Source organism: Corvus hawaiiensis, chromosome 18, assembly GCF_020740725.1.
Source record: "Corvus hawaiiensis isolate bCorHaw1 chromosome 18, bCorHaw1.pri.cur, whole genome shotgun sequence".
NCBI classification, from domain to species: domain Eukaryota; kingdom Metazoa; phylum Chordata; class Aves; order Passeriformes; family Corvidae; genus Corvus; species Corvus hawaiiensis.
This window is the reverse complement of record NC_063230.1, coordinates 14,373,813-14,398,304: the sequence shown is the minus strand read 5'-3', so window position 1 is coordinate 14,398,304 and position 24,492 is coordinate 14,373,813. Positions and strand designations below refer to the sequence as shown.

General features: G+C 42.0%; 1 protein-coding gene across 1 annotated transcript; it reads left to right on the top strand.

Moving 5' to 3' along the window:
- Positions 1–1,060: 1,060 nt before the first annotated feature.
- Positions 1,061–23,887, top strand: SLC15A4 (solute carrier family 15 member 4). Its single transcript, XM_048322622.1, has 8 exons — positions 1,061–1,655; positions 8,402–8,697; positions 9,460–9,628; positions 10,199–10,276; positions 11,577–11,745; positions 15,228–15,383; positions 19,867–20,025; positions 22,509–23,887. Exons 1-8 carry the CDS (start codon positions 1,086–1,088, stop codon positions 22,655–22,657), a joined length of 1,746 nt encoding a protein of 581 aa, XP_048178579.1. The 5' UTR covers positions 1,061–1,085; the 3' UTR covers positions 22,658–23,887.
- Positions 23,888–24,492: the final 605 nt, after the last annotated feature.

Genomic DNA, 24,492 nt, shown 5'->3' with positions numbered 1-24,492 from the left:
ACTTGCAGCACATCTTAGGGTCCTGATCTTGCAAGCACTAATTCATGTTTTCCCATTTTAATCACATGCTTTGTCCCATTCAGATGAGTGTTCATTCTCCATGTGTACCTGTGCAATTCCTGCATGCCCACACACCCAGCTGCTGCTCCCACCCCTGAGTCACCAGGCACAGCTGGGGTGCTGAGCCGGGCCTGCTGCTTCTAAACGTATAAAACCAACCTTTTACAGTGCACCTTTATCACCTTTTCCTGCAGAAAGACCTGTCGTGAGACAATCTTGAACTGTGGCAATAAATAACCATAAAAAAAACCCAGATGATTTGGGGTCTGGAGCATCTCTCTTTTGAGAGACCGTGGTAGCTGGGCCTGTTTAGTCTCGAGGAGACTGAGAGGGGATCTCATTAATGCATATAAATATCTCAGAGGCGGGTGCCAAGGGAATGGTGCCAGGCTCCTTTCAGTGGCGCCCAGCAACAGGATGAGGAGCAGTGCCCATAAACTAAAACACAGGAAGTTCCACCTCTACACGAAGAGCTTATTTTCATTAAGGATGGCAGAGCACGGGAACAGCTGGCCAGGGAGGTTGTGGATTCTGCCTCTCTGGAGACGTTCCAAACCCACCTGGACGCGCTCCTGTGCCACCTGCCTTAGCAGGGGGGTTGCACTGGATGATCTCCAGGGTCCCTTCCAACCCGAACGAGATTCTGTGAAAACCCATTTCCCTGCTGCAGCCCCCCGGCCCGGCAGCCGATCCAAACCGGGGAGGGGATGCCAGCGGGGAGAGGCGCCGCACAACCCCGGCCGGGCGCTGACGGACGCGCTGACGGACACTTTAGGGAACCGGCCGGCCGGGCCCCCCTCACAGCCGAGCCGAGCCGAGCCGAGCCGAGCCGAGCCGGCCCGGCCCGACCCAGCCCGGCCCCGCCGCTTCCGCCCCGCCGTGCCCCGCCTCGGCCCCGTGACGGCGCGGCGGGCGGAGTGACAGCGCCCTGAGCCAATGGCGCCGCGGCGCTGCCGGGGGCGGGGCCGGGGCGGGTCCCTCGGGCCGGGGCCGGGGCCGCGGCGGGGCCGGGGGGACGCGGGGCCATGGAGGAGCCCGAGCCGAGCGAGCGCAGCCCTTTGCTGAGCAGCGGCGAGCGCGGGCGGGGGCCGAGCAGCGCCTTCCAGGGCCGGCGGCTGGCCTGCGCCGCCGTGCTGCTGGCCGAGCTGCTGGAGCGGGTGGCCTTCTACGGCATCACCTCCAACCTGGTGCTGTTCCTCAACGGGCCGCCCTATGGCTGGGAGGGCGCCCAGGCCAGCCAGGCGCTGCTGCTCTTCATGGGCATCACCTACCTGGTGTCGCCGTTCGGGGGCTGGCTGGCTGACGCCCTGCTGGGCAAGTTCGGCACCATCCTGCTCAGCATGGCGCTGTACCTGCTGGGCATGCTGGCCTTCCCCGTCATCGCCGCGCCGCACACCCGCCAGGGCCTCTGCGGGGACATCCCCCTGTTCCCCGTGGAGAACTGCTCCTCGCCGGCGGCCAACGCCACCCTGGCGCCCTGCTCCCCGCTGGGAGCCACCCGCTACTGTGCCACCGCCACCTTCGTGGGACTGGTCCTCGTGGGGCTGGGCGTCGGCTCGGTCAAGGCCAACATCACCCCGTTCGGGGCAGACCAGGTCGAGTATTGTCTGGCAGCTGCTGAAGCGCTCGTGGGTGCCCCAGGGGTGGCAGAGGGGCTTGCCTTGGTGGGGTGGACAGTGCCCGACTGAGTGATCTCTCTGTACGTGTTCGGCCTTGGAGGGTATCAGATCGTCCAGCTCTGTTCCCTGTGTAATGCGAGTTGTTAAGTTGTGCCCTCTTTGATAAAAGTTTGGTGCCTGTGGGGTGTCAGATCCCTTGTGACCTTTGGTTTCATGGTTACCCTGCCTTCTGAGTTGGCTAAGCCATCAGCATCTTGAGGACTTGGGCTGAATACTTAATGGCCATTAAGTGGGCTGTTAATTATCCTCCCTTGTGAGCTTGTACCCAGTTAATTTGACCTCAGAGCTCATCAGATGAAGTACAGGATACACATTTTTAGCTTTGACAAGGATGACATGGGCCTTCTAAGGCAGTGTCAGAGGCCTTTACCATCCTGTGATAAACGAAGGCTACAAAACAAAACAGGTTTTGTGCACTTTTTTTTGAGCACTGCATTGCCCTTGAGTGACATTTTTGTGCAGGCTAGCACTGCATCACATGATGGGTGGAATCTGCTCTCAACGTGGTAAACATCACCTGCATTGTTCCCATAAGGACATGTCCTGTCCGATGACCTTATCCGGATCCGCTGCAGTGATATCATTCATTGGGTCATCACTGCAGAACCGAGTGGCTTCACAGAAGACATTTGAGAGGCAACTTAGAGTTCAGTAGCAACTGGAGTGCTCTGTTGTGTGTACTTTTTTACAGTCCTGTGCTAAGGTGCTGTGCTGGCTGTGGATGTTGAAATGTAATTTCTGCTTTACAAATGGAGAATTTCAGTATGTTCAGGTACTGAGCAGCTTTTCTAACTGAACTGAAAATCCAATTGCATGTCTGTTTACTGGCTCACTGAGTTCTGGTTAGAGCAGGTGTCAGAAATGCCATGAATTCTTTGTAAGAGGGAGGATCTGCCACAGTATCATTGCCAAACATACCTCTGTTCTCTGTTGTGCAGTTTGTATTTGTCATTCTTTGGCATTTCATCCTGAATTCTGGAGTTCTGGGTGAAAGGCAGTATATAAATGTAAAACATTATTATAGCCCAGGATTGTGTGTCCCCAGTGCATTAATTCTGTTTAAACCAGCCTGAGCCCATCAAGTGAAATAGCTTTAGTATGACTTTATCTTGTAAGATGTTTTTCAAAACTGACCACTTATCCCCGGAATGCTTTATGAAAGTTAAATATGAGAGATAAATAATGGCAGGAACAGAGCAAAAGAAGAGCCATTGCCAATGGAAGTGTAGCTGTTGTAGCTGGATTTTGTAAAGGCTTTTCCCCCAGGATTTCAAGGAAAGCAGTTTTTGGCTGGGTTTGCAGGTAATTCACAGTGATTTATGTAGGGTGAAGCAAAGAAATACTCCTTTCTGGGCCATAATAATCAGTGGAGCTCTGCCGAGGACTGAATTTTCCCCCTTCTCTCTTTTTCTGGCTTATCTCTTGTTAAATATATTACAGCATGCCACTTACCTTGGTGTGCAGTTTGGGGCCCTCTTGAGTGCCTTGTCCCTGCATAGGAATGTAGAAAACTGCTGGGGAGATGTGTGTATATCTGTATCTATGTATCTGTATCTATCTATATATCTGAGAATAAAATCTGTCTCCCAGAGCCACATTCTTGGGAGGCCAGAGCACAATGCAAACGCGTTTTGGCTGGATGCGTGCTGATAAGATTTGTCCTCTTTCCCCTAAGTACCAAACAAAGGTATGAATTGTATATCATGTACTTTAGTTGGCACAATCACCTTTCAGAATGTTAATTACGTTTCACTGCAGATCTCTTAAAAGTCACCGTGTGAATTTTTCAGCTTTAATGTGTGTATGGAATTTGGGTGGAGAGCTGTAATATAATGAGAGGTTTTTTTATTTAGCAGAATCACTTTGTGGAAAATCGGAAACTGAACTGCAGTACTTACTCTTCTCTGAATTTGAAAGATGTGGTTTCTAGTTTCTGACTTTCTGTTGAATGCATGCTTTTAGAAGTGCTGTTAAAAGGACCCAGTAGACTTAGTATCGAGTGACTTCCACCAGTCAGCTGAGCAAAAAAAGTTCCTGCTAAGTTGGGACAGACCAGCTTTTCCCAACCGTGTTTATAAATGAGCTGTTTTTCTAGAAGTGGCAGACTGATCCATCCTGCTGCTCTAAATCTGAGCTGATGGTTCTCGGAATAGTGTTTCTAATCATGTGATCCTATAACCTGGCACTTTCCAGTTCCCCTTTCAAGTGCGAGTTTTTTGCTGTCACTTCCTGTTCCATGGAGCAGTTTGTGACTTTCTGCAGTTAGGAAACAATAGGACTGTTGGTCATTATTGTGAAAGCTGGTTCAACTTCAACACTGAAGCAGAATAGTAGCAGACTCCTAATCTAGTATCAGCCATAATCATTGTTCTAATTATAGCTGCATGTCTTTCAGGGTTACAGCAATTGGAAGTGCCAGGTTTCACCCACACTGGGGCTTCCCTCTGAACTGCCTTCATAGCCAATAAATCTATCAGGCCATAACTGCCAGAGATCTTCTAACTCTGCTGAAATTGTTCTTTTACAGTTGCTGTTGGAAATTGCTGCTGTAAAGATGGCTTTAGAGTGATTTTCAGCCTTTATTTATTTGTAGAGCTTAGATTTTCCAGCCTCTGGATAAGGATGGGGAACCACGTATATAGGTTGGAAGGTCCCTAACTGCAACTTATTTTGTTGTTGCTGCTGTTGAGCTTCTTATGAGCTTGTGGACCTCGAAGACTCTGCAGAGAACAGTTTCAATCAAGTTTTGGCTTTCACAAGGCCAGTAAAAACAGATGGGAGAGGAAACAGATTTTGTATGTGGACTTGCTGAATTTTAGTGTAAATTTGAAATTATGTAGCAGCTAGTAATACTGTGTAGCTCTGCTACGGAGCTCTCTCAGATGATCTCAAAGAATAAGTGCTGTCTGCAGTGATGGATTAATCAGGATTCTGTAAATTTGACTGCACAGAACTCCTGTCATTGTACCTTCTGTTGTGGGCTAAGGACAAGGTTCTGCGTTTCATCCTTGCTCTGTTGTGTGGTTGCTCTCAGAGCTGACTGGGATGAGTTTGGGGGTGTTTGTTGCATTTGTTGCTTGTGACTGTCAGTTGATTGCAGGAACAAATGAAAACTGCTACTGTCAGGCACTTTTGAATGATCTTGTTCCTTTCATGGGAGTCAGGTGGAAGGTCCCAGCTTTGGATCGGTTGTGATGTGAGACACACACTGGAACTCTGAAACGCTGGGGTTTAGGGCACACTTGAGATCATTAGCAGGTGATGACAGATATGAGATGTCACAGTGGAATGGTGGGCACCAGGTAGACACAAGCTGCAGCAAAAATGGCAAATCTTGTGGGTAGTGAGTCCTCTGAAACCAACCTGTGAGAGGAGCAAATGACCTTGTGACAAAGCAAAGCATCTAAACCCAGCAACTGTGGACAAGCAACGATGTTTGTTTAGATTCCTGACTCTTTACATAAAAATCAAAAGGTTCTAATAGAGTCTTAGTATTTGAGTTGTGTAATATTGTTGTTTCCAAGCTGTACAAACTGCTTTGGCTAGCACTTGGATCATCTCCTAAGAAAGACATTGTTGTTGAAAAATCCAGGGGAGGGATAATGGAGCAAGTGATCATCTTTCTTCTAAGTCAGAACGAGGTCTGAGTACAAGCCTTAGGACAGCTGTGCTGTGGAAGCTGCTGTCAGTCACATATTTGTAAGGTGTTTGCATCAAGGGTTGTAAGTAACGATCCAGTTACTCTTCCTCCCATTCTTCCTTTCAGTTGCGCATAAAATCCTGTTCTGGTTGCAAGATGGGAACCTCGGATCCTGAGTTTAGAGGATTGCAGTGCAGTGACACAGCTGCCATTGAGGTGCATCCTTTTCCTGCTGCAGTTGGTGGTGGGATTTTAGGAATATAATGAAGATGGTGGTGCTGGTAGCACAAGGAGAGTGAGGAGAGTGCTGCTATGCTTGAGCACAGATGAAATTGAGCAGAGGGAGTGATAGATTTTTTCTTTCTGCTTGGGTGATTGAAAATAATGCAAGCAGAAGGGGGAAAGGAGAGCTCCTGCAGTTATGTGGAAAAAACTTGTGCTTGATAAAAGTAAAATAATAAAATTATGACATGTTTTTCTTCTTAGTTCCTTACTAAAATGTAGTGTTTACTTATGAAAATGTTTTGTGCTGTCACACACAGCTCAGGTAACAGCCAGGAGGGAAAACTTTAGTGATCTGCTGTAAATGTAATATTGCTGACATTCTGGGCAGCCAGAGAGATGTTTGAAAAGAGCTACAGAATTGCCTTTTAACTCCACTGTCTTTCCTGGTTTTGACAAGACATCTTCATAGTTCTTTGTCTTTGAGAAGATATTCCACCAGGTAGTTCAGTGGGATTTTTATTCAATTATTAATGTTTGCCAGTTAAATGCCATAGTGGCATTTCAGACATGGCTGTGATGTGATTTTTACTGCAAATATATAGTTTGATAAAGAAGGAGAAAATGGATTCTTTGCATTGTAAGCCTGATGTGTGTCTGTCCCTTGAGCACTGCCTTCCTTTTGGTCACTCTGTTACAAAAAGGACACTGGAGATGGTGAAGGAAGTTTCTGGGAAGGGCCACAGACATGGTCAGTAGTTTCCAGGTGAGGAATCATGAATCAGTCTAAATTTTCTACCTCTGAAAAGGCAGCAAAAAGGAAGATGTGACAGTGGTTTGTGCCCACAGTGGTCAGGGGAGAGAGGCAGCAATGGAGCAGGAATGGGATGGAGCTCAGCTGTCTCTTTTGTTTCCTGGAACGAGGTAAAAGGAGCGAGGCTCGGACAGGGCAGGTTCAAAGCAGGCAAGTGGAGGTAGTTCTTCCCACAGTGTAATTACCTGTGCAGCTCTTTGCCGTGGGATATTTTGGATTCTGAAAACTGACCTGAGTTCAGAGGCAGGTTACACAAGTTTGTGGAGAGGAGAGATGCTGCATTGATTAAGTAAAGAGAAGCCATCCTTGGTTCAGGAAGTTTCTCAGGAGCTAATGATTGGAGGCTGGGAAATGCTTGATAGAAGCCTCATGCTGTGCTTCCCTGTTCTTGCCTGGATCAAAGTTTGCTTTCTTCTCCCAGCTTTCCTTTGTAGAGATGTCAGCTAGGTCATGTATAAGAGGGAGGATGAGAAGTCATCCTCCTTGCAGAAATGAGAGAACTGAGACTTTGTGATGAATAAATGGAAACTTCATCAAACAGATTGCTAACACTTTGCACATGTTGGAGCACTGTGTTCATGTAATTGTTTGCTAATATCCTGCTGCTCATTGGGGTTTAGAACAATTCCTAGATTGACACACTGCTGCAGTTGATGAAAGTTAGGAAATGAGTACCGAGTTGAAGCTGGAGAGGGAGAATTTCTTGGGTTTAGTCTCCAGGATTGTGTGTGACATTCTAACAGACATACCTGAATGCCTCACAATGCCATTAGCTATGCACAGGAATAGATATTTTAATATTTCCTTGGTTGGGCTTGGCTAAATGATACGGATGGGTTTGTGCACCACTGGGAAACCTGAAGCTGTTAATCAGAACTGACAGCGTTAAAAACTCATTTCAAGACACAATTTGCTTTTCGTATTGCAAACTAAACATGGATCTTTTGAAGATCTGGCAAATGAGGAGGGGAAATTTGCAATTACAAATGAAAGATAACTGACTCAGCAAGGCTGGTGCATGGCACTGACTTGCTAGTTACTGTTAATGGCCTTTCTGTCATCAGCCACTGACAAAGTATTATGGATTCTTTTACAGACTACTCGATCTTTTTAATGTATTTCAAATTTTAATTTGCCTAATTTCTCTTACATCACCTCTTATGAGTGATGCTGGGTTCCTGGGACTTCATTGCAAAACATGGGGTAACTTACAATAGGCAATAATAAAGAGTGATGGTGAAAACTGTACAGGATAGTTCTATAAACCAGGGATGTCTTTACTTTCACTGGAGAGACACTGAGAGCTTCAAGCAGAAAAATAACACTATGAACAGCACCGAGTTAGTCATAAATAAATATTTACTGTGGCCTTGTGATCCTCAGGCAACCCAAATTTAATTAAATTTTTTTTTAAAGGTCAGAATGACAAGTCCTCAATTTGTGTTCTGATGAGAGGCATTAGGACAATGTTAAAATTTAAATTTGTTGTTTAATTACCAAGTATTCATTTGAGGCTTAGAAAATGGAATAGAGTTAACTGTTATGTAGATACAGTTAGAAGAAGCAATTGTGGCAATACGTGAATTTTTAGGTAGTTTAACTTTTTGTTACTAAAAAATAGTTACTGAAACTCCTGTGAACTGTGGGATGTTAATCTGAGGGAGCTTTGTGTAGAGAAATGATCCAATGAGAGTCAGTGTGATAGAAATAATAATGGCCTCTCTGGGGAAGCTGTGTCTCAGTAGCGTGTGGCTTTTTCATCCCTGTGCTGAGCTTCTAGAACGTTAGTCACATAATGGTGCAGCTCACTAAGCTGTCACTGCATCAAATACCCTGTGAAGCCCAAAACACTTAAATCATTTCAGTGTGATTCTAAATGGAACCTGGACTCTTCAGTGCATTGTTTGAATTCTAATTCAAAGATTCTAATTCTCTTTAGCCTTATTTTCTTCAGAAACGGAGTGACTTGCTTTTAATCTTTTCCAGGTCAAAGACCGGGGTCCAGAAGCCACAAGAAGATTTTTTAATTGGTTTTATTGGAGCATTAACTTGGGAGCTATCCTCTCTCTGGGAGGCATTGCATACATTCAGCAGAACGTGAGCTTTGTGATCGGATACAGCATCCCAACAGTTTGCATTGGGATTTCATTCATGGTTTTCTTATGTGGGCAGAGCTTCTTCATCACCAAACCTCCTGATGGTAGTGCCTTCACAGACATGTTCAAAATTCTCACCTATTCCTGTTGCTCCAAGAAGACCCAAGGGGAGCATTCAGCAAACAGGTTTGTGATGAGCTCTTCTGTGTGACCTCAATTCAGAGTTAGTTCAGGCTGGCTGGTAGTAACTCACACCAGAGACTGCAGGAGAATGTGCAGGTTTGCCCCGAGAACTGGAAAACTGGAGTCCTGGAGATAGTTTCTGGGAGTTGAGGGGTGGAAGAGAGGCACACTTTGAGATCACTGGATCTCCCTGCAGCCAGGTCATGGTGTCAGCTGGGCTCTGTGTCCTGCCAGTTCAGAGTTTCTGAAAGTGTAATGTAACCTGACGGTGCTGCTTCTAAGCATTAGTTAACTTTCTTCTCTGTTAGATATGTTTGTGGATGCCTTCTGATTTGAAAAACACTGTCATCTGCATTTAATGCTGTAAGTAGCTTGATGGGGAGCCAAAATTTTTCCACTCTTAAGAGTTGACCATGAACACTGGTGGTTGAGTTTAATCACTGGTAAGAGATGTCAGGTGCCTCCTCTGCAGAGAGGTTTCATGTGTTCAGGTTGCCAAACAATTCAATGACTTCACAAGCAATATCACAAAATACAGGTTATTCTAAGTTCTGCCAGTTACTTAGGGCTGGGTGTGTGGGGAGGATGGGAAATAAGGAAACTTCAAAGCAGAAGGTTTCCTCTTGTGTTTCCACCTGCTGGGGATCCATTCTGGCCCAGCTGTGTTGCTGTAACTTACATGAATGACTTAGTTTGGAAATGCATTACCTTTTTATAAGGATTGCCAGTTATGTTTAACTAAACATTTCAAACTCTTTTCCAAAGTGAAGGCCAGGGAGTGCTGCACCAGCCTCGAAGGCAAAGCCTCTTTGAGATGGCCAAGCTGTCTCGGGGGGGGCCCTTCAGAGAAGATAAAGTAGAAGATGTAAAAGCTCTTGTCAAGATTATCCCTGTCTTTCTGGCTTTAATACCTTACTGGACAGTGTATTTTCAAGTGAGTAGTTCCAAATGGTTACAGTTATATTTTACATAATTTCTAATTTAACATTTTGGGGGGGTTGAATATGAAACTTACCCTGAAGTTGAGAGATGAAAAACAACTGCTAAGAATACTCTCAAATAATATTTTGACTTAATAATAGAAAAAAAATTAAAATCATTACAGTTGTAGTTAATACTCACAGTTGTTCAAAATCCCATATCTTAAACACTGTGCTGTGTTTCATCTTGCAGTTGTTTCACGTAGGTTAGGGTAGGTGATCTAGACCTCATGTTAATTTTCAGGTTCTGTCTTACTGAGATGATTCGGGATATCAAATACATTTTGGGCAAAAAAACTATGCAGGAATTGTTTTCAAAGACACACAAATGATTCTTTGTGGTTTTAGTAAAAATAACTGTAAGGTTAAAAAAATCCTGTAATGTGCTAACCATAATTCTTTTCACTTTGCTGTGTTAGCACTTCACCTCTGGTACAATCTTTGTTAATTGTTGTAAAATGAAAAATACCTTGCTCTCAGCACTCCTTGTCCAAGTAACCTCAACTCCTCTTTCCTAATGCTAGATGCAGACAACATACGTATTACAAAGTCTCCATCTGAAAATTCCTGAGATATCGAATGACACCAACTCTATCCACACGGTAAGCAGAGCTAAACAAGTGAAAAGGACCTTTCTTTCGTTGAAATGCAGATTAGATCAGTACAAAACTTCCTGGGAGTTTGGGTAGTGCCTTTGGGGGTCAGTGACCTCAGCCTTTGGGCGTTTAGGTGCATGATGCACGGCCCAGATTCTGTCATACCAGCAATTACCTGGAGCTCACACCAGCCTGTTCTGCATGGATGCAGGTAACTCCCACTGCTTTCATCAAGAATTTCTTTATCCTTCAGTGGCCAAAGTCTGATCTTTGAAGAAAGCTTATCAATCTCCATGCCCTGAGTTTTCCTACCAGGACAGAAGCATTCCTGCAAGCCCAGTAGGAACACCCATCCTTAAGTGATACCTTAGCATGTGGAATTGGAGACACGTTGGTTACTTTATACTGCCTAATCAGTCATCACTTTACCTTTAGCATATGGAAAGAAGCTGTTGGATATTTTTCAAGAAAGGCTGGCATCATGTGATTGCAGAAATGGTACAGAGAAGTAACACCAAAAAGTGTGAATATAAGTTATTAACAGGTCTACTTTGTGTTATTCTGCACCATGTGACTGCCTTGTTACAGCACTGTCAGCTGGACCAGAGAAGTGGGCTGGTTTTGTCTTCAACTGCCTCAGAAACACGTCAAGCAGTGCTTGTATTTTGGGTCAGAGTCAGTGTGATGCACAGTATCGCAGTGTTCTACAGGCAATTTTAAAAAATCCACCCAAACCAGAACATTTTTATAAATCTACCTGTACTGGCTTAGTTTGTTAGCTCAGAACAGGTGCTAAATATTATTAAGCCTGGCAGAAATTGTCTCGTTCACGCTGACGTGAATCTTACTGTGAATTAGTGAATCTTGCAGATGAGACAGGATACGTTACACCACCCTCTCTGTTCACTTGACAAGTGTAACTTGATTTTAATTGAATTGTGCATTTACATTAGTAAGACTCTGTTTCTACTGTTCTGTGGCATATTTCTGATAGTTCTAAGCCTAACAGAAAATACACAGACCTTGCCTATTAAATAGTTTTCATGACTGAAGCAGGTAAAAAGTTCAATTCTGTCAGACTAGAAACTGAGCTAACAGATCTAATGAGCAGCCAGCTTCGATGAAAACCTGAAAAGCTGAATACTTTCCTCAGCTTTTAAACACTCTTATTTGACTTTTCACAATGTCTGTCAGAGCACTGTTTATTTTAGATCAAAGTGTTCAATCAAAATCTTTTTTTGTAAAATGATAGTAAAAATCAACTCCTAAGTATGAAATTGCTACCTTGAGTCATCTCCCCTTTCAGTTTCCAGCAGCCTGGCTGACCATGTTTGATGCAGTGCTTATCCTGATCCTAATACCTTTAAAAGATAAACTGGTGGACCCCATTTTGAAGAGGAATGGCTTGCTCCCATCCTCGCTGAAGAGGATTGCAGTTGGAATGTTCTTTGTCATGTGCTCTGCGTTTGCTGCAGGTAAGAAAATGACTTTGAGGTCTCCTGACACAGTGAATCGTTCAGCTCATTGCAACAGCATTTTTTTAAAAACTGTGTGAATATTTAATTTGGCATTATTCGGATCTTTTTTCATGGGATAGTTGGAATGTGACTTCATGGATGCATTTCCCTCAATTAAGGGGATTGTATCCAAAAACTTACTAAACTGTTTTGAATGCTTGCAATAAAATTGGACCACTTTTCCTACCTGAAGCAGACTTTGCATATACCCTTTAAAAAGAAGTATGTTTCTTCATACATTCTGACTTCCAAGTATAAAAAAGGTTAAATTTTACCTAAAATTCTTTCCCCTGATTGGAAATAATAAAGTTAGGTTATGGCTGAACAAGAGTTTCCTCCCACTTTGGGTTTTCTCTCCCCTATCTTCATGTTTCCTAATGTTTGGGGATTAGTGTAGTGTAAAATAGCTCAGCTGTAGCATGAAAGGGAAAAGATGGCAACTCTGCTGGCCCCATAAATCAGCTGCTTTTGAGATGATTTAAAGTTGTTAAGCCCTGCTGATGTGGAACTGAACATCTCTGAGCAGCGCTTCACAGAATCTATAGCCTTCCCCAGCATCACTGTAATGAACATATTGATAAAGCATTATAGCATTAAATAAATTCATTTCAGCACTTGTGATCCCCTATATTTCAGGGAGAGGGACACTTTATATGGCTATTAAGTTTTCTTTCAATGAGAGAGGTAATTACTTTATTAGGCCAAGGTCACTTTGTGGGCAAAGAAAGTTCTTAAAGCAAAGGCATTTAAAGTTAAAATAGGAGTGTTTCTCTTATTCCATTTTCTTAGGACACTGCTGCTGCAGAAGAGGATGATGTAAAACAGTTAAATGTCAGCTCTTTAAATAGAACCTGTGGGCTCACATATGAGGGAATTCAAAACCAGCCATATCTGTCTTTATTAGTAGTGGGGAAAAGCACATCGAGCTGTGCTAGCTGAGTTGGGGAATGGGTTCATACAGCAAAATTCTTTAAAATTTCAAATGCTTTTTTCAATTCACCTATAAATGTAACATATTATTTTGTTGTTTTGATCCTCCCCAACTCTTCCCCAGTAGAAACTGAAAAAGTGACTTCTTTGGGTGGTTATTTGCAATCTGTTTGCAAAGTTTAGCCTTTTGGAGTAACTTAACATCTCCTCATCATAACAGGAATCTAAAAGCTTCAGTTGTGACAAATTTGGGGATTAGGAAACTGTTTATTTCTAGCAAAGTGTTGATTTATATGTTCCATTCAATTTTTATTTTCTCATTAAGTGATATTTATAACTGCCATATTTTAACATTCTTAAAATACATTATTACTTCCAACCATTGGTGCCTTAGAGAGGGATACTGATTAAAATCTTTAACATATGAAAACGTTAAGAACTTGCAGTCATGGCAGTATCTTAATGATTTGTTTGTGCCATATTTCCATTTTGACTTGCTTATCTAACAGCCATTAGTTGTGGACACTACTCAGGCTGCCTGTTAGATTGTTTAGATTATTTAAGATATTTTATAAACTATGTTAAAATACAACTGATTAGATTTAATGAACATCTGCTGTGCTTCATGCATCTCTTGGTGAATTCTGAGCAGCAATGTTCAAGGTTATTCAGCTGGAAAATCTACTTCATTTATAGAGTTTAAACCATTATAGCAAGAAGTTAAGATTATTTTAACTGCTAAGAGTGTAAAATTAAACATGAAACTTGTCTATCAGAGTCTAAAAGGAAGACTCAATAGATAGCAGATTCTGAAGTACTTGGAAGATAAATTTATGGCAAAGTTTGGTATATTGTAGTTGTGCTCCTAGGTGGTTCAGTGCTTATTTTTTAAGAGTGTAAATACATTAAGGATCACTTGATCCTTGGTGGTGCAATAATTCTGTGTTGAGGTAAATAAATGAAATTATGTCTGAGCTCTTAGATGACTGTACTGCTTTGTTTACACTTTAATTAAGTTCCACTCTAAAATGTTTGGCAGCTATATTAAAATGAAAACATCAAGAAATCCAGCTTTATTTTAATTACAGCAGCTCCTCATAGTTCAGAGGGCACTGAGGTAGCTGAAGAGCTAAAGAAAGAGACATAAAAATAAGATGGGTAAGTGGTCACCTAGAAAGAAGTGAAAATGTGGTGCCTTGGCCTGATATGAAGAACTAATAAATCCAGAACAATCTTTACCTCAGACCCAGATGTTAAGAGGTTTGGCACTGTCACTTAGCACAGAGATGCTGATCTGGCTGGTCCCCTCAGGTTTTTATGTCACAGATTTGGGGAGACAGGGGAGAACAGGTATCATATTGTGCATTAGGAATTGTGTTTGTTTTTATGACAAGTGCTGTCAATATGGCTCAGAATGGTTCAGCCAACATATTAAATGTTGGGTGTCCGTGGCATCCTTAGTGTGGCTCTAGGAAAGAGGAAGCTGGAAGGGAGGAAGCAGATACAATCACTTGTACATAGTGTGGGATCCATGAAGCATCATATCTAAGCCCTGTACAGGTTTTTTTAGTAACAGGAGGGGTATTTTGTCCCAAGATGAGGCCAGGTCTTGGTGCAGGAAGTAGAAGGAGCCGCAGATGGGAGGCTGTGAGTGTAACACGTACCATAGGAAGCAGTGTCAGTGACTCAGTCTTGCTCCTCTGAATTGTGATGAATTAATTCACCTTCTTGCCAAGGATAAGAGATGAGAGTTCTTTTATAGAGGTCCTTTTTGGGTGAAGCAGGGAGTTTTATTAACTATTAGCTATTCTGTGTATTTTATGTAACAGTGAGTCAATCATTTAATCTGAGCAACTTCAACAAAACCCTACAGCATTATTTGATATTCACTTTCTACTCTAAAGTGTTGTGCTGAGCAAGCTAAAAATGCTTATATTTTACACTATCATGTCTCTTTTTCACTCTGTATGAAGTACTTTCTATGCAATGTATTGCTTGTAAATCAAGCTCTAATGAGCTCTTGGGTCTCTTTGGATGAAAAGTGTCATATAAATGTCATAATTATATTCATAGAGGGTTTTCATAGTTCTGCAGGACTGGTGTAGCCATTTCCATAAGCAAAAGGGTTTCTAATTTATGAATACTATGGTGGCAGTTGAAATGGTTCAACACTGCAAAGTAGTAGTTTGTGAAAATGAGATTGTCTTTAAACAAACCCCAACACAGTGTGTATGAGAGCTCTCAGCTGATCCATCCAGAAATGGGGAAAGTATTTGTATAATTATTGCTACTTAGTAAGAATATAATCACTAATTCTATGGCAGAACAACTGTATGTCTTGAAATCACAGCAGCAAAAGTAGTCTGAAATGCTTTATGTTAGGAAATAAATGCATATTCCTATTGTATCATTTCTAATTGCAATGCAGGCTGAATCCTAATTTAATTCTTAATATGGAGAAACAATGTTTGCATCCTAGGTCAGTCTTTTTACTCTCCCCTTTCACATAGGAATTCTGGAAAGCAACAGACTGAAAATTGTAAAGGTTAAAACAATTAACCAGACCATTGGGAATGTCACGTACCATGCTGCAGATTTGCCAATATGGTGGCAGATTCCTCAATATGTGCTGATTGGATTCAGTGAAATATTTGCAAGTATAGCAGGTAAGAGTCTTTGTGTGCTTTAAATCTGCTTTTGTATCTATCATAAATGATGGAATCTTAGAAAATAAATACTCCTCAAATCATTACAAGTAAGCTCTGATGTTCCCAAATACATTTTTATAGAATATTGCTCAATATAAGTGGCAAAGCTCACCATTGTCTTGCAAATTTGAAGCCTGGCTATATAAGACTGTGCTTTCAAAATTGAATTTCAAGCAGAGTAACGCTTAAAATATTTGTGTGGCGTCCAGTTAGAGCTGGATATTTGCAAGCCCAAATGGAAAACAATATACTCTTTCAGTATTGTATTTTAATGCAGTTTTGTGTCCTCTGAATCTTCCTCTGTGTTGGAAAACCAGGTTGTACCTTGTTGTTTTTTTTTTTTCATCTTATAAACTGAGCTCACAGCTTAGAAAGTCAATTAGTTAGTGAACACACCTTTCTGAGGGAAAAGGGAAGAAATAAACCATACTTAGAAAGATTTAGCAGTTTAAATTCATGTTACTTGAGTTTTTTCATCTCTGAAACAAGAACAGTTTTTGTGAATATTAATCATGGAGTAGCTATTTTTATATAGTTTTATCCACTTTATTTCTAGATCAGTTTTTCTGTAGCTGTTTTAGCACCTCAACATGACACTAAGCAAACTGAAATACTGCTCAAATTTTGCTTGTCTTGAACAAATGCAAGAGATCTTAAATTCCTTAACACTGTGCAGTGTGATGTAGTGGACAGCTGCATGCTCACACTGATTTTTGAGCTGAAAGTGAAGTGAGAGGAGAGGGTGAGCAGGACTATAAAATCTGATTTTCTGGTCTGTGTCCTATACATGCAGGGCTCATTAGCAGGAGGAAAGCTCAGGCGACTTCTCTGTGGTCACTGTGGCTTTCCTAACTCTGGTTTGCTGGGGTTACACAGGTGGAATGCTCCTGGGAGTCTCTCAGCACAGTGTTTACACACGTGGTGTTTGGGAGCAGTGCTTGGATACCAGAAACAGAAACCCTTCTGAGTGTACAGGTGGCTCTTCTGGCACTACTTAGGGAGAATTGTGGAGCTACCTGGTGCAATCCATCAAAACTCCTCCAGTGACTTGATGTAAAAATAACTTCGTTTTTGCTTGACTGTAGTTACTTATTAAAATGTTGAAATCCTGTTTGAAAATATTGAACTTTGAGGATCATCCACTCTAACTGGCATCACTACAGCTCTTTTTCTTGATTGCTCGTGACAGAAGCTGCTGGTTTCATTTCCCCTGTGGGAGGTTACTTTCATTCCTGGGCAATCACAGCCGGTTAAAGTGAGATTCTCTGATTCTGGAAGATCTTGCTGGCGGTGGCCCCAGCTGTCACATGGCCCATTTGTTCCCTCTTAGTGGAACAGAGAACTTCTGCTCCATCAGGTTTCTGGTTACACATCTTCTGCTGTCATCACAGTTGTTAGGAAATAAAATAAGGTGCTTGGATTGCTTGGCAGGTAGAATAAAAGTGGGGTTTGGGTTTTTTTTCCTGTCTACTCATTTGCTGTATGTTTCATTATGTATGTCTGGTACCTGTCACAAATGCTAACCCACAAAAATCTGAAGATAAAGTCTTGCCTGATTTAGTTACTCATTAAAACTAAGGCTGTGTTTAGCATTTTTTCCCAAAGAGTAAAATGAATTACTTTTCGTTAGTTTAGTGATTGTGCCACTTAAATGCTAATTCAGATAAATAGATGACTTTTCAGAAATACAAGAACTCGTGGAAAATTAAATCAATTTCTTCCCTCTTACACAATCTCATTTCTCTGTCAGACACCATTAATAGCTTACAGGTGTTTGCAAGGAAAAAATAGCAAACCTGTCTGCAGGTTGTGGAAAGGCTAAGGACTTGAAGCATTCTTAGTTTGTTGAACTCCAAGGTGAGAGGACCTTAGTGGAATTCTTTGTGAGAAGTCTTTAAGGCTTACACAATTCTTATGTGAATATTCTGCTCCTTCTTATGTGAACACTCTGCTGTTCTGCACTGCTGGGTCTGTACCAACAGCATCATAACTTCAAAAACTCTTGGCCAACGTTTGCAAAAATGTACCAGAAATCCTATGCAGAGCTTAATTGCTTTGTGTAGTGCACTTTTCATTTGATTTTTTCACAAAGGCCCTTTCCTGCCTTCTGATTGTTATCTAAACATAATTCTTAATATTTTTAAGAAGACCTCTCAAGACTCAGAGTATACTTTACCAATTCAATATTGAAGTTGATAAAGGCATCAACTGTGCTATGAATTTCAGCCTTAAAATAAGCAAAGTGTTAATGGTTACAGAACCACAGTGATGTGGAAATGTTTGTTGTGAGCAAAAAGGGACTAAATATCACAAGAGCTGAAACATAGGTTTGTTTTTTTGTTTGCTGTAAAACTAAGCATATTCTTATTAAGCCACATTAGTTACACTTGAGGTACCTTTAAAAAGATGACACACATTGCATTAATCTTTTGTATTATTCTGTCAATCCTCCTAAAGCACCCTTGTTTAGCTGGGAATTGTAATCTCACATGACAACACCAGCAAGGGGCTTTAATTTCAGGAGTGCTTGTTTGCAGGAGCATGAAATCATTATCAATGGCTGCCAGCAGCCAAAGGAGCCCTGAAGGCAAAGAAAAGATTTTGTATTCTTTATGCCAGATTAAATATTACTGTTGCTGCAAAAGTTATTCAAATTTAGAAATGTACCTTATTTTGTTGCAGAAAGTTCAGGGTTACACTCCTTTTGGTTTTTGTTCTGAGTCTTAAGGTCTTTTTCCAGCTGGAACAGTCATGTCCAGTCTATCTGTAAAACGAACAAGAGAAGAAATGGTCCAGATCCTTTCACATATTACACTTGAGCTTAACTTCTACAAAATATACAGAAGCCTGGAGACCAAGATGTGACCGAGGCTCAGGAGACCTGTGGCAGCTCTGATAGCGTAACAAGAAGTTACAAACAAGCTGCTGTGCCCTCAGAGCATCTTAAAGTGCAATTGGACAGATAAATACTCCTTGAAAAATCTGAATTGTTACATGGGTGGCAGAGCCTAGGAGAAAAAGGCATTTTTAATTCTCAAAATAAATAATCATTTTGCCCCCCTCCCCAGCCCGTTTGCAGCTGTCTCTCTGTTTCTGGAGTGATTTCTCTCGTTAAGGTTTGAATTTGGGGAAGCCACGCAGCTGAGCTGGGTGAGGATGTTTCAGTTCCCTCCTGGCCTCAGAGCCAGGCTGCTGCTGGCCCATTCTGCCACGTTTTGCAGAGGAAAAGAGCAGCAGGGTGTTGGTTAGCAGCGATTCCTCAGGTGGCAGGAGGGTGCTGTTAGATCAGTGAGAACACACAGCTCTGATTCTCTCACAAGAACAAAGTTCCTCCCTCGCAGAGCAGCCACATTGGCCTGTCTGGCTTGAAGTGCTAATCCTGTTATTGAAAAGAAATGCCAGTGGATTTCTATTAAAGCCTGTCTGGAGCAGCACAAGTCAAATAGCAGTGGTGGTGTAAATAAACCATGCCTTTATTATGCAAGACATAAGAGTTATGCCATTTTCAGGTCTGTAATGCTCTCCTTGCAAAGAAAAATGTTAGATGTGGTAGCATTAATTCTCAGTATGAAGCAGACTGTTTTGAAACAAGCATTTCACCTGTCAGAAAAAGCTCTGCAAGGAATGTATTTGACTGTCTCTTGTGAATAATCCCATTTGATTTTTGACAGGAGTATTATTCTAAAAGGGAGAGTTAATCATGGGCATTAATCTTTGCGTGGCACAGCCTAACCCAGTGTGTTCTCTTGGTACACAAATTCAGTAGCACAGATTTTCAGATGGATGGTCACTGGTACGTTTTTCTTGGGTTTATTGGTTGAAACTTGAGTAAAGACAGCTGAAAGTTCAAGCCCTATATCTACAGATCTTAAAAATAATTGCTAGCAAGCAATGAACCCAGAAAATTCTAGATCAAAAGTAAATTAAGTTAAAATAATTACTGCCTTTCCAGTTCCAGTTAATTTCTTTGTCTGCACATTCAGAGATAGACACTGAGGCTGTGAGAAATAAAAGTTCATGGCCAGTGCAAGAATGACTTTCACTTTGTTCTCCTCGAGGAGTGCCAGGTGCTTTGTCCTGCATGCACTGCACAGCAGACAGAGAACAGGGGCACAAGGGAGACAGGAAACATGGAATTGCCAGGTTAGAGTTAGTTTAATACATTTCTTTGAGGATCATTTTAGACAGAAAAATGAATTCGCTGGTTCAGAAGATTCCTTGATTTTACACATGTGATATAAAGAAGATCAAAGTCTGTGTCCCAAATGCTGTCCATTTAATGGGTTGATACATTGATGACCTTTAAGAAGATTCATAAAGCAGTTAACAGGACCTGAATCCTAGGGATTCACTACACACCTGTAACTTCTAGAACACTTCTAGAACAATCTACTCTCATTTCTTACACATTTCAATAGCTTTTTTTCATCTTTTAATACAGGCCTAGAATTTGCATATTCAGCTGCTCCCAAATCTATGCAGAGTGCTATTATGGGGCTGTTCTTTTTCTTCTCGGGGATTGGATCCTTTGTTGGCTCTGGATTGTTGGCACTGGTGTCTATTAAAGAAATTGGCTGGATGAGTAATCACACAGACTTTGGTAAGTGTATTTTTCAGTGTATTCATGGTCTGCAAAGTAGAATGCTTCCCTGAGAAGCAGTTAAGATTCAAGGACATGGCACTGTTGAGTCTTAACACAGTTATTATTATCAGAATACTAATTTGTCTACTGCTTTGTTAAAGTTTCATTTTGCATCTGAATATGAAATAACGTGACCGTGCAAAATGATTCATTGCCCTCATGAAAGCACGGGAAACACCTCTGCAATGCCTCAGTTATTTTCTCAGCTGTTACTGCATTTCATCACTAGAAACTACAAATATTTTCATTTCAGTAAAAAATATTTTAATTATGTGCAGCAGAAGAATATATTTGGTATAAAGTACTGAAATTGCTTTCTGTGGTTATGGGAAGTCAAATGTACCCATCTCTCTCGTAGTGATTATTCAGCTTCCTCATTTCAAGTGGCTTCATTGAAATTACCATGAGTTAACTTTGCATTTCTATCTGCTAGCTATTTATACTCCTGAAGTTCAACAAATCACCTGCTTTGAGTTGCCAGTGAAGGTTAAAAATAATTATTGGCACCAGTAGGTGGCACATTGGGAATTTCAGAAAACCCTCCCATCCTCAGTGGGCTAATTAGTTCAACCAGGAGGAGTGTGAACAGTTCTTAACACGTCTGCTAGACCTGCTGTGTGCACATGGCTTAAAAGTGCAGCCTAAACTTTAAATTTGGTCTAAGAGAATTTGCCATTTCAACTGGATCTGCATCTACCAGAAAGTAATGGTGTCTGATCCCTGCATATGCCACAAGCTGGCATCTGTGGTTTGTAAGTTGTTCTTTAAGAACTGCAAACGATAACAAGTAGCCTGAACTTCATGGAAGTGTCCTCATCAAATGAAAATTTCACCCCATTGAGACTTCTTTTCCCCAGTCCATTTCAAAAATTAGAAAAGCAGCCTTTTCTGCAGCTCCATATCGAGGTAATTCAGCTGCTAAGGGCTCAAGAGGAGGATAATAATTGCACACAAATTAATGGTGGTACTTTTTCAGCCCCTTGCCTTTGTTCTCTGAAGCAGCCTATGAGAAGACACTGCCAGATACTCTCTCTGTAAACTGTTTGGGCTGTGCTAAATCTATGCAGAGATGGCCAGAACTGGAAGGTGTTGCCTTTCATGAGCCATTGCTCATCATTTTGAGCAGGCTGCTCAGCTCAGTGGATTGGCCTTTGGACACCTGTCAGCACTGGCTATCTGCACCTTCCTTAGTGCAGCTGAGTTTCCCCAGCAGGTCCAGACCCAGCTCGGGGTCATCTGGAACTGCAGCACCACAGCAGCTGCTGCTTTAACCCTCTGTAACTTTATAACTCAGTTTTCATTTGGTGTAGCATTATTGAAAGTACCACATTCACAGCTGAGCTTTACCTGGGTTTTCTGGGGTAGGAATTGCAAGGAGGAGTCCGTCAATGAAAGATCTGGGGCTTTTTCAGTAGATGCTGTATATTAACTACAAGCACATGCCCCAAGCTTCTGCTATTTCTGCCAGCTCATGACATCATTGGGGGTGACTGACTGCCTCCAAAATCTCCTGAGGAAGTTCCCTCTCTGCCAGCACTTCAGGGGTGGTTGCTGCCATTGAATTGACTTGTTTCTCCCACAAAAACTAAGATTTCATGGGTTTAATATCCCATCTCATAAAGGATAATTACTACTCTTTAAACACATCTGCTCTTGAAATGGAGATTCACATGTATATTGTATTTTAAATGTCAAGGAAAGCCTCAGTTTAATTTTACTGCATTTTATTATAAGTTCATTTAATTGAATCTTAAGTTTCAGTAATTAAAGGAATTTAATCTGTACATTTATAGGCTTGCTGCAGGAACAGCTGGTTCAGGTCCATGTACACGTCACCGTTTTAGTCTCTGCAACCTATCTGATAATCATAATGGTCCAGTTGGCTGTGGTGTGTTGGAAATGAGCCACAATATATTGTTCTTGGAAGTACAGCAAGAGCTGTGCATGCTTCCTAAGAGAGGAATAATGTTTTAGCAATGAGCTTTCTTCATTTAACATTGTTTAATGTCCAAAGCACTGATTTGTGACAACTTTGAGGGAGCATCAAAGGTGAATTGAACCACGGAGAAGTCACCTATGTTTTCATGAACTCTAAACTTTGTCCCAAAAAAAGGCTGAGAAACCATTGCAGTAATGCTTTTTTTATATCTATGGAGTTGCCAACTTTTTCCTTTACAGCATTCGTTTTTTGGTTTTTTATTTTCTTTTGACTTGGTCTAAGGCATTGGAGAACAAAAGAAAACATTCCTTATCCTGTGCACAACTTCCTCAGCAGTGCCAGCCTTTGCTCTGGGTAATTAAAAATGAACTGTGCTGTGGGATGGAAACGTGATTTGGTTTGGTTTTGCAGATAAGTCTTCACCACTTAAACTTGATGAGATTCACATTTTTGTTTGTATCACCTTATTAATAGTTTTTTTCCCCTCCCCAATTCTTTCTAGGTAATATCAATGGCTGCCAATTAAACTATTACTTCTTCTTGCTGGCTGCTATCCAAGGAGCAACCCTCTTGCTTTTCCTGATTGTTTCTGTGAAATATGAGCACCAGAAATCCAAGGTGAACGAAGTGGCTGCCAACGGGAGGCTCTGAGCCCCGGCCCAGAGCAGACTGTGCCAGCAGCACCCAGGGAAGGGGCGGTGCCCCCGGGCCAGGAGCTCTCCTGTTTCCCAGTGGGACTCTCCAGAGCTGCCTGGGCAGGAGCTCTCTCCCTGCCCTGGTGTGAGTGGGTAAGTGCCTTATGTCACGGGGCTGGTTCTTGCACTATGTGTCCCCTGGACAGCAACCCTTGGAGTGAATTCCCTGCAGGCATTCGAGTTGCTCTTGTTCATGGGGAGATGTTTACTGAACTCCTAAAGCTGGGACACTTGGAAGTGGAGTCTGAGGAGCCACACGGGGCATGGACTGTTCTGACCCAAACCTGAGCTCTGGATCCACAGGAACACTCGGCAGTTCAAGCCTGCCCTGAGGACACAGGAGAGGAACCATTTGACAGGAGCCTCAGCCAGTGCTTACAAGCACAGATCTTCAGTACTGAGAGTCATTTTGGGGGGAGAAACAGGGACAAATTAAATTACAAATTAGCACAGATTAAAAAGGAATAGAATTTTATAATTGACCTTTTACTGACAGTGTTTCAAGGATTTAAGTCCAAACTTGCAGTCAGGAGTATCCAATACTGAGGACTGAATCCTGTATCCCAGTGGCTTGTCAGACAGCTGCTGCAGACTTTGGTGCACAATTAACACTCGTTGGGACTGAAATTGCTTGACTACAGCAATGTTTTTATTTTTGAGCCTGCATTAGATGCGTTAGGACAACACCCACCTTTGGACAAGGCCCTGTTCAGTCTAACGCTGTTACTCCCCCAAGGACTATTCCAAATATTTGCAGGAAGCAAAGTGAGCTGGAATTCTGAGCAGATCAATGCACAATAACCATTTAGCAGCCTTTAGCCACGTCCTTCAGCCTTGTCTTACTTTTAGTTAACGTGCTCCAGGGTTTGGGTCTTTCAGCAACACATTCCTCCAGCAGAGCAAATGACTTTATGTTCAGCCTCTTGAATTTTAATGATTCTAACAATTGTACTTCAGATTGTGTGCAGACTGGTATGGAGGGTGCAAGGAATTATGCAGAAAGAAAATAAAACCTTTTTATTAATGTGTTGAATTTTTATAGTTTCCTTTGTCTGCAGTTCTGTTGTTGAAAATGTCCTTATTTTGTACATGGACATCTTTTTAATGAGTTTACAAAATAAAATGAACCTCCATGCTGTGACTTTTGACCCTTTGTTTCTAGGTGAATAAAATTATACTACAAGTATTTTGTTCTTTAGCCTTTATTTCCTGAAGACACAGTGGAATGGTGTTGGATTTCTGAGTGCCCACAGGTCTCCTGTTCATTCTGTCGGGTGCTACAGCAGCATGCAGGATGACCTGTCCTTGCCCAGATAAATCAGTGAAGATGCTGCAGCTGTTGCATTCCTTAGCATGATTTAAAACTGGAATAACTAAATAATGGCTCTACGAGAAGAAACTCATTTCCTTTTCTAACTCTGTTTTAGAAGCTCCATATGCTGTGTTTCTGGAGTCTCCCATTGATAACCAGCTAAAAAAGCCTAATATTGACAGTGGAAGCTGCATAAGGGACAGAACAGGGACCAAATAATTTTTCCCTTTTTTGGGCTGCTGTTCCAAAATGTACCTGTGGTGTTTCACATCTGCATCTCTGATTCCCAAAGCTCACACAGGCCCAGGACAGAGCTGGGTTGTGCCTCTTCCGTGGTGTTCGGGGAGATTGATGGAGATTTGGCTTTCAGAAGTGTTCCTTGCTCTGAAGGACTGGCACTGCTGGAAGCACCTCCCACAGGAGCACTGCTCCTGCTCTCAGACACCATCAGCTTTGGGCTCTGGGTACTTACCCCTTTC

Coding starts and splice junctions, on each gene's coding strand:
- SLC15A4 (XM_048322622.1), top strand. CDS start 1,086: ATGGAGGAGCCCGAGCCGAGCGAGCGCAGCCCTTTGCTGAGCAGCGGC. Junction 8,698..9,459: donor GGGGAGCATTCAGCAAACAG/GTTTGTGATGAG, acceptor TCTTTTCCAAAG/TGAAGGCCAGGGAGTGCTGC. Junction 20,026..22,508: donor GAGTAATCACACAGACTTTG/GTAAGTGTATTT, acceptor AATTCTTTCTAG/GTAATATCAATGGCTGCCAA.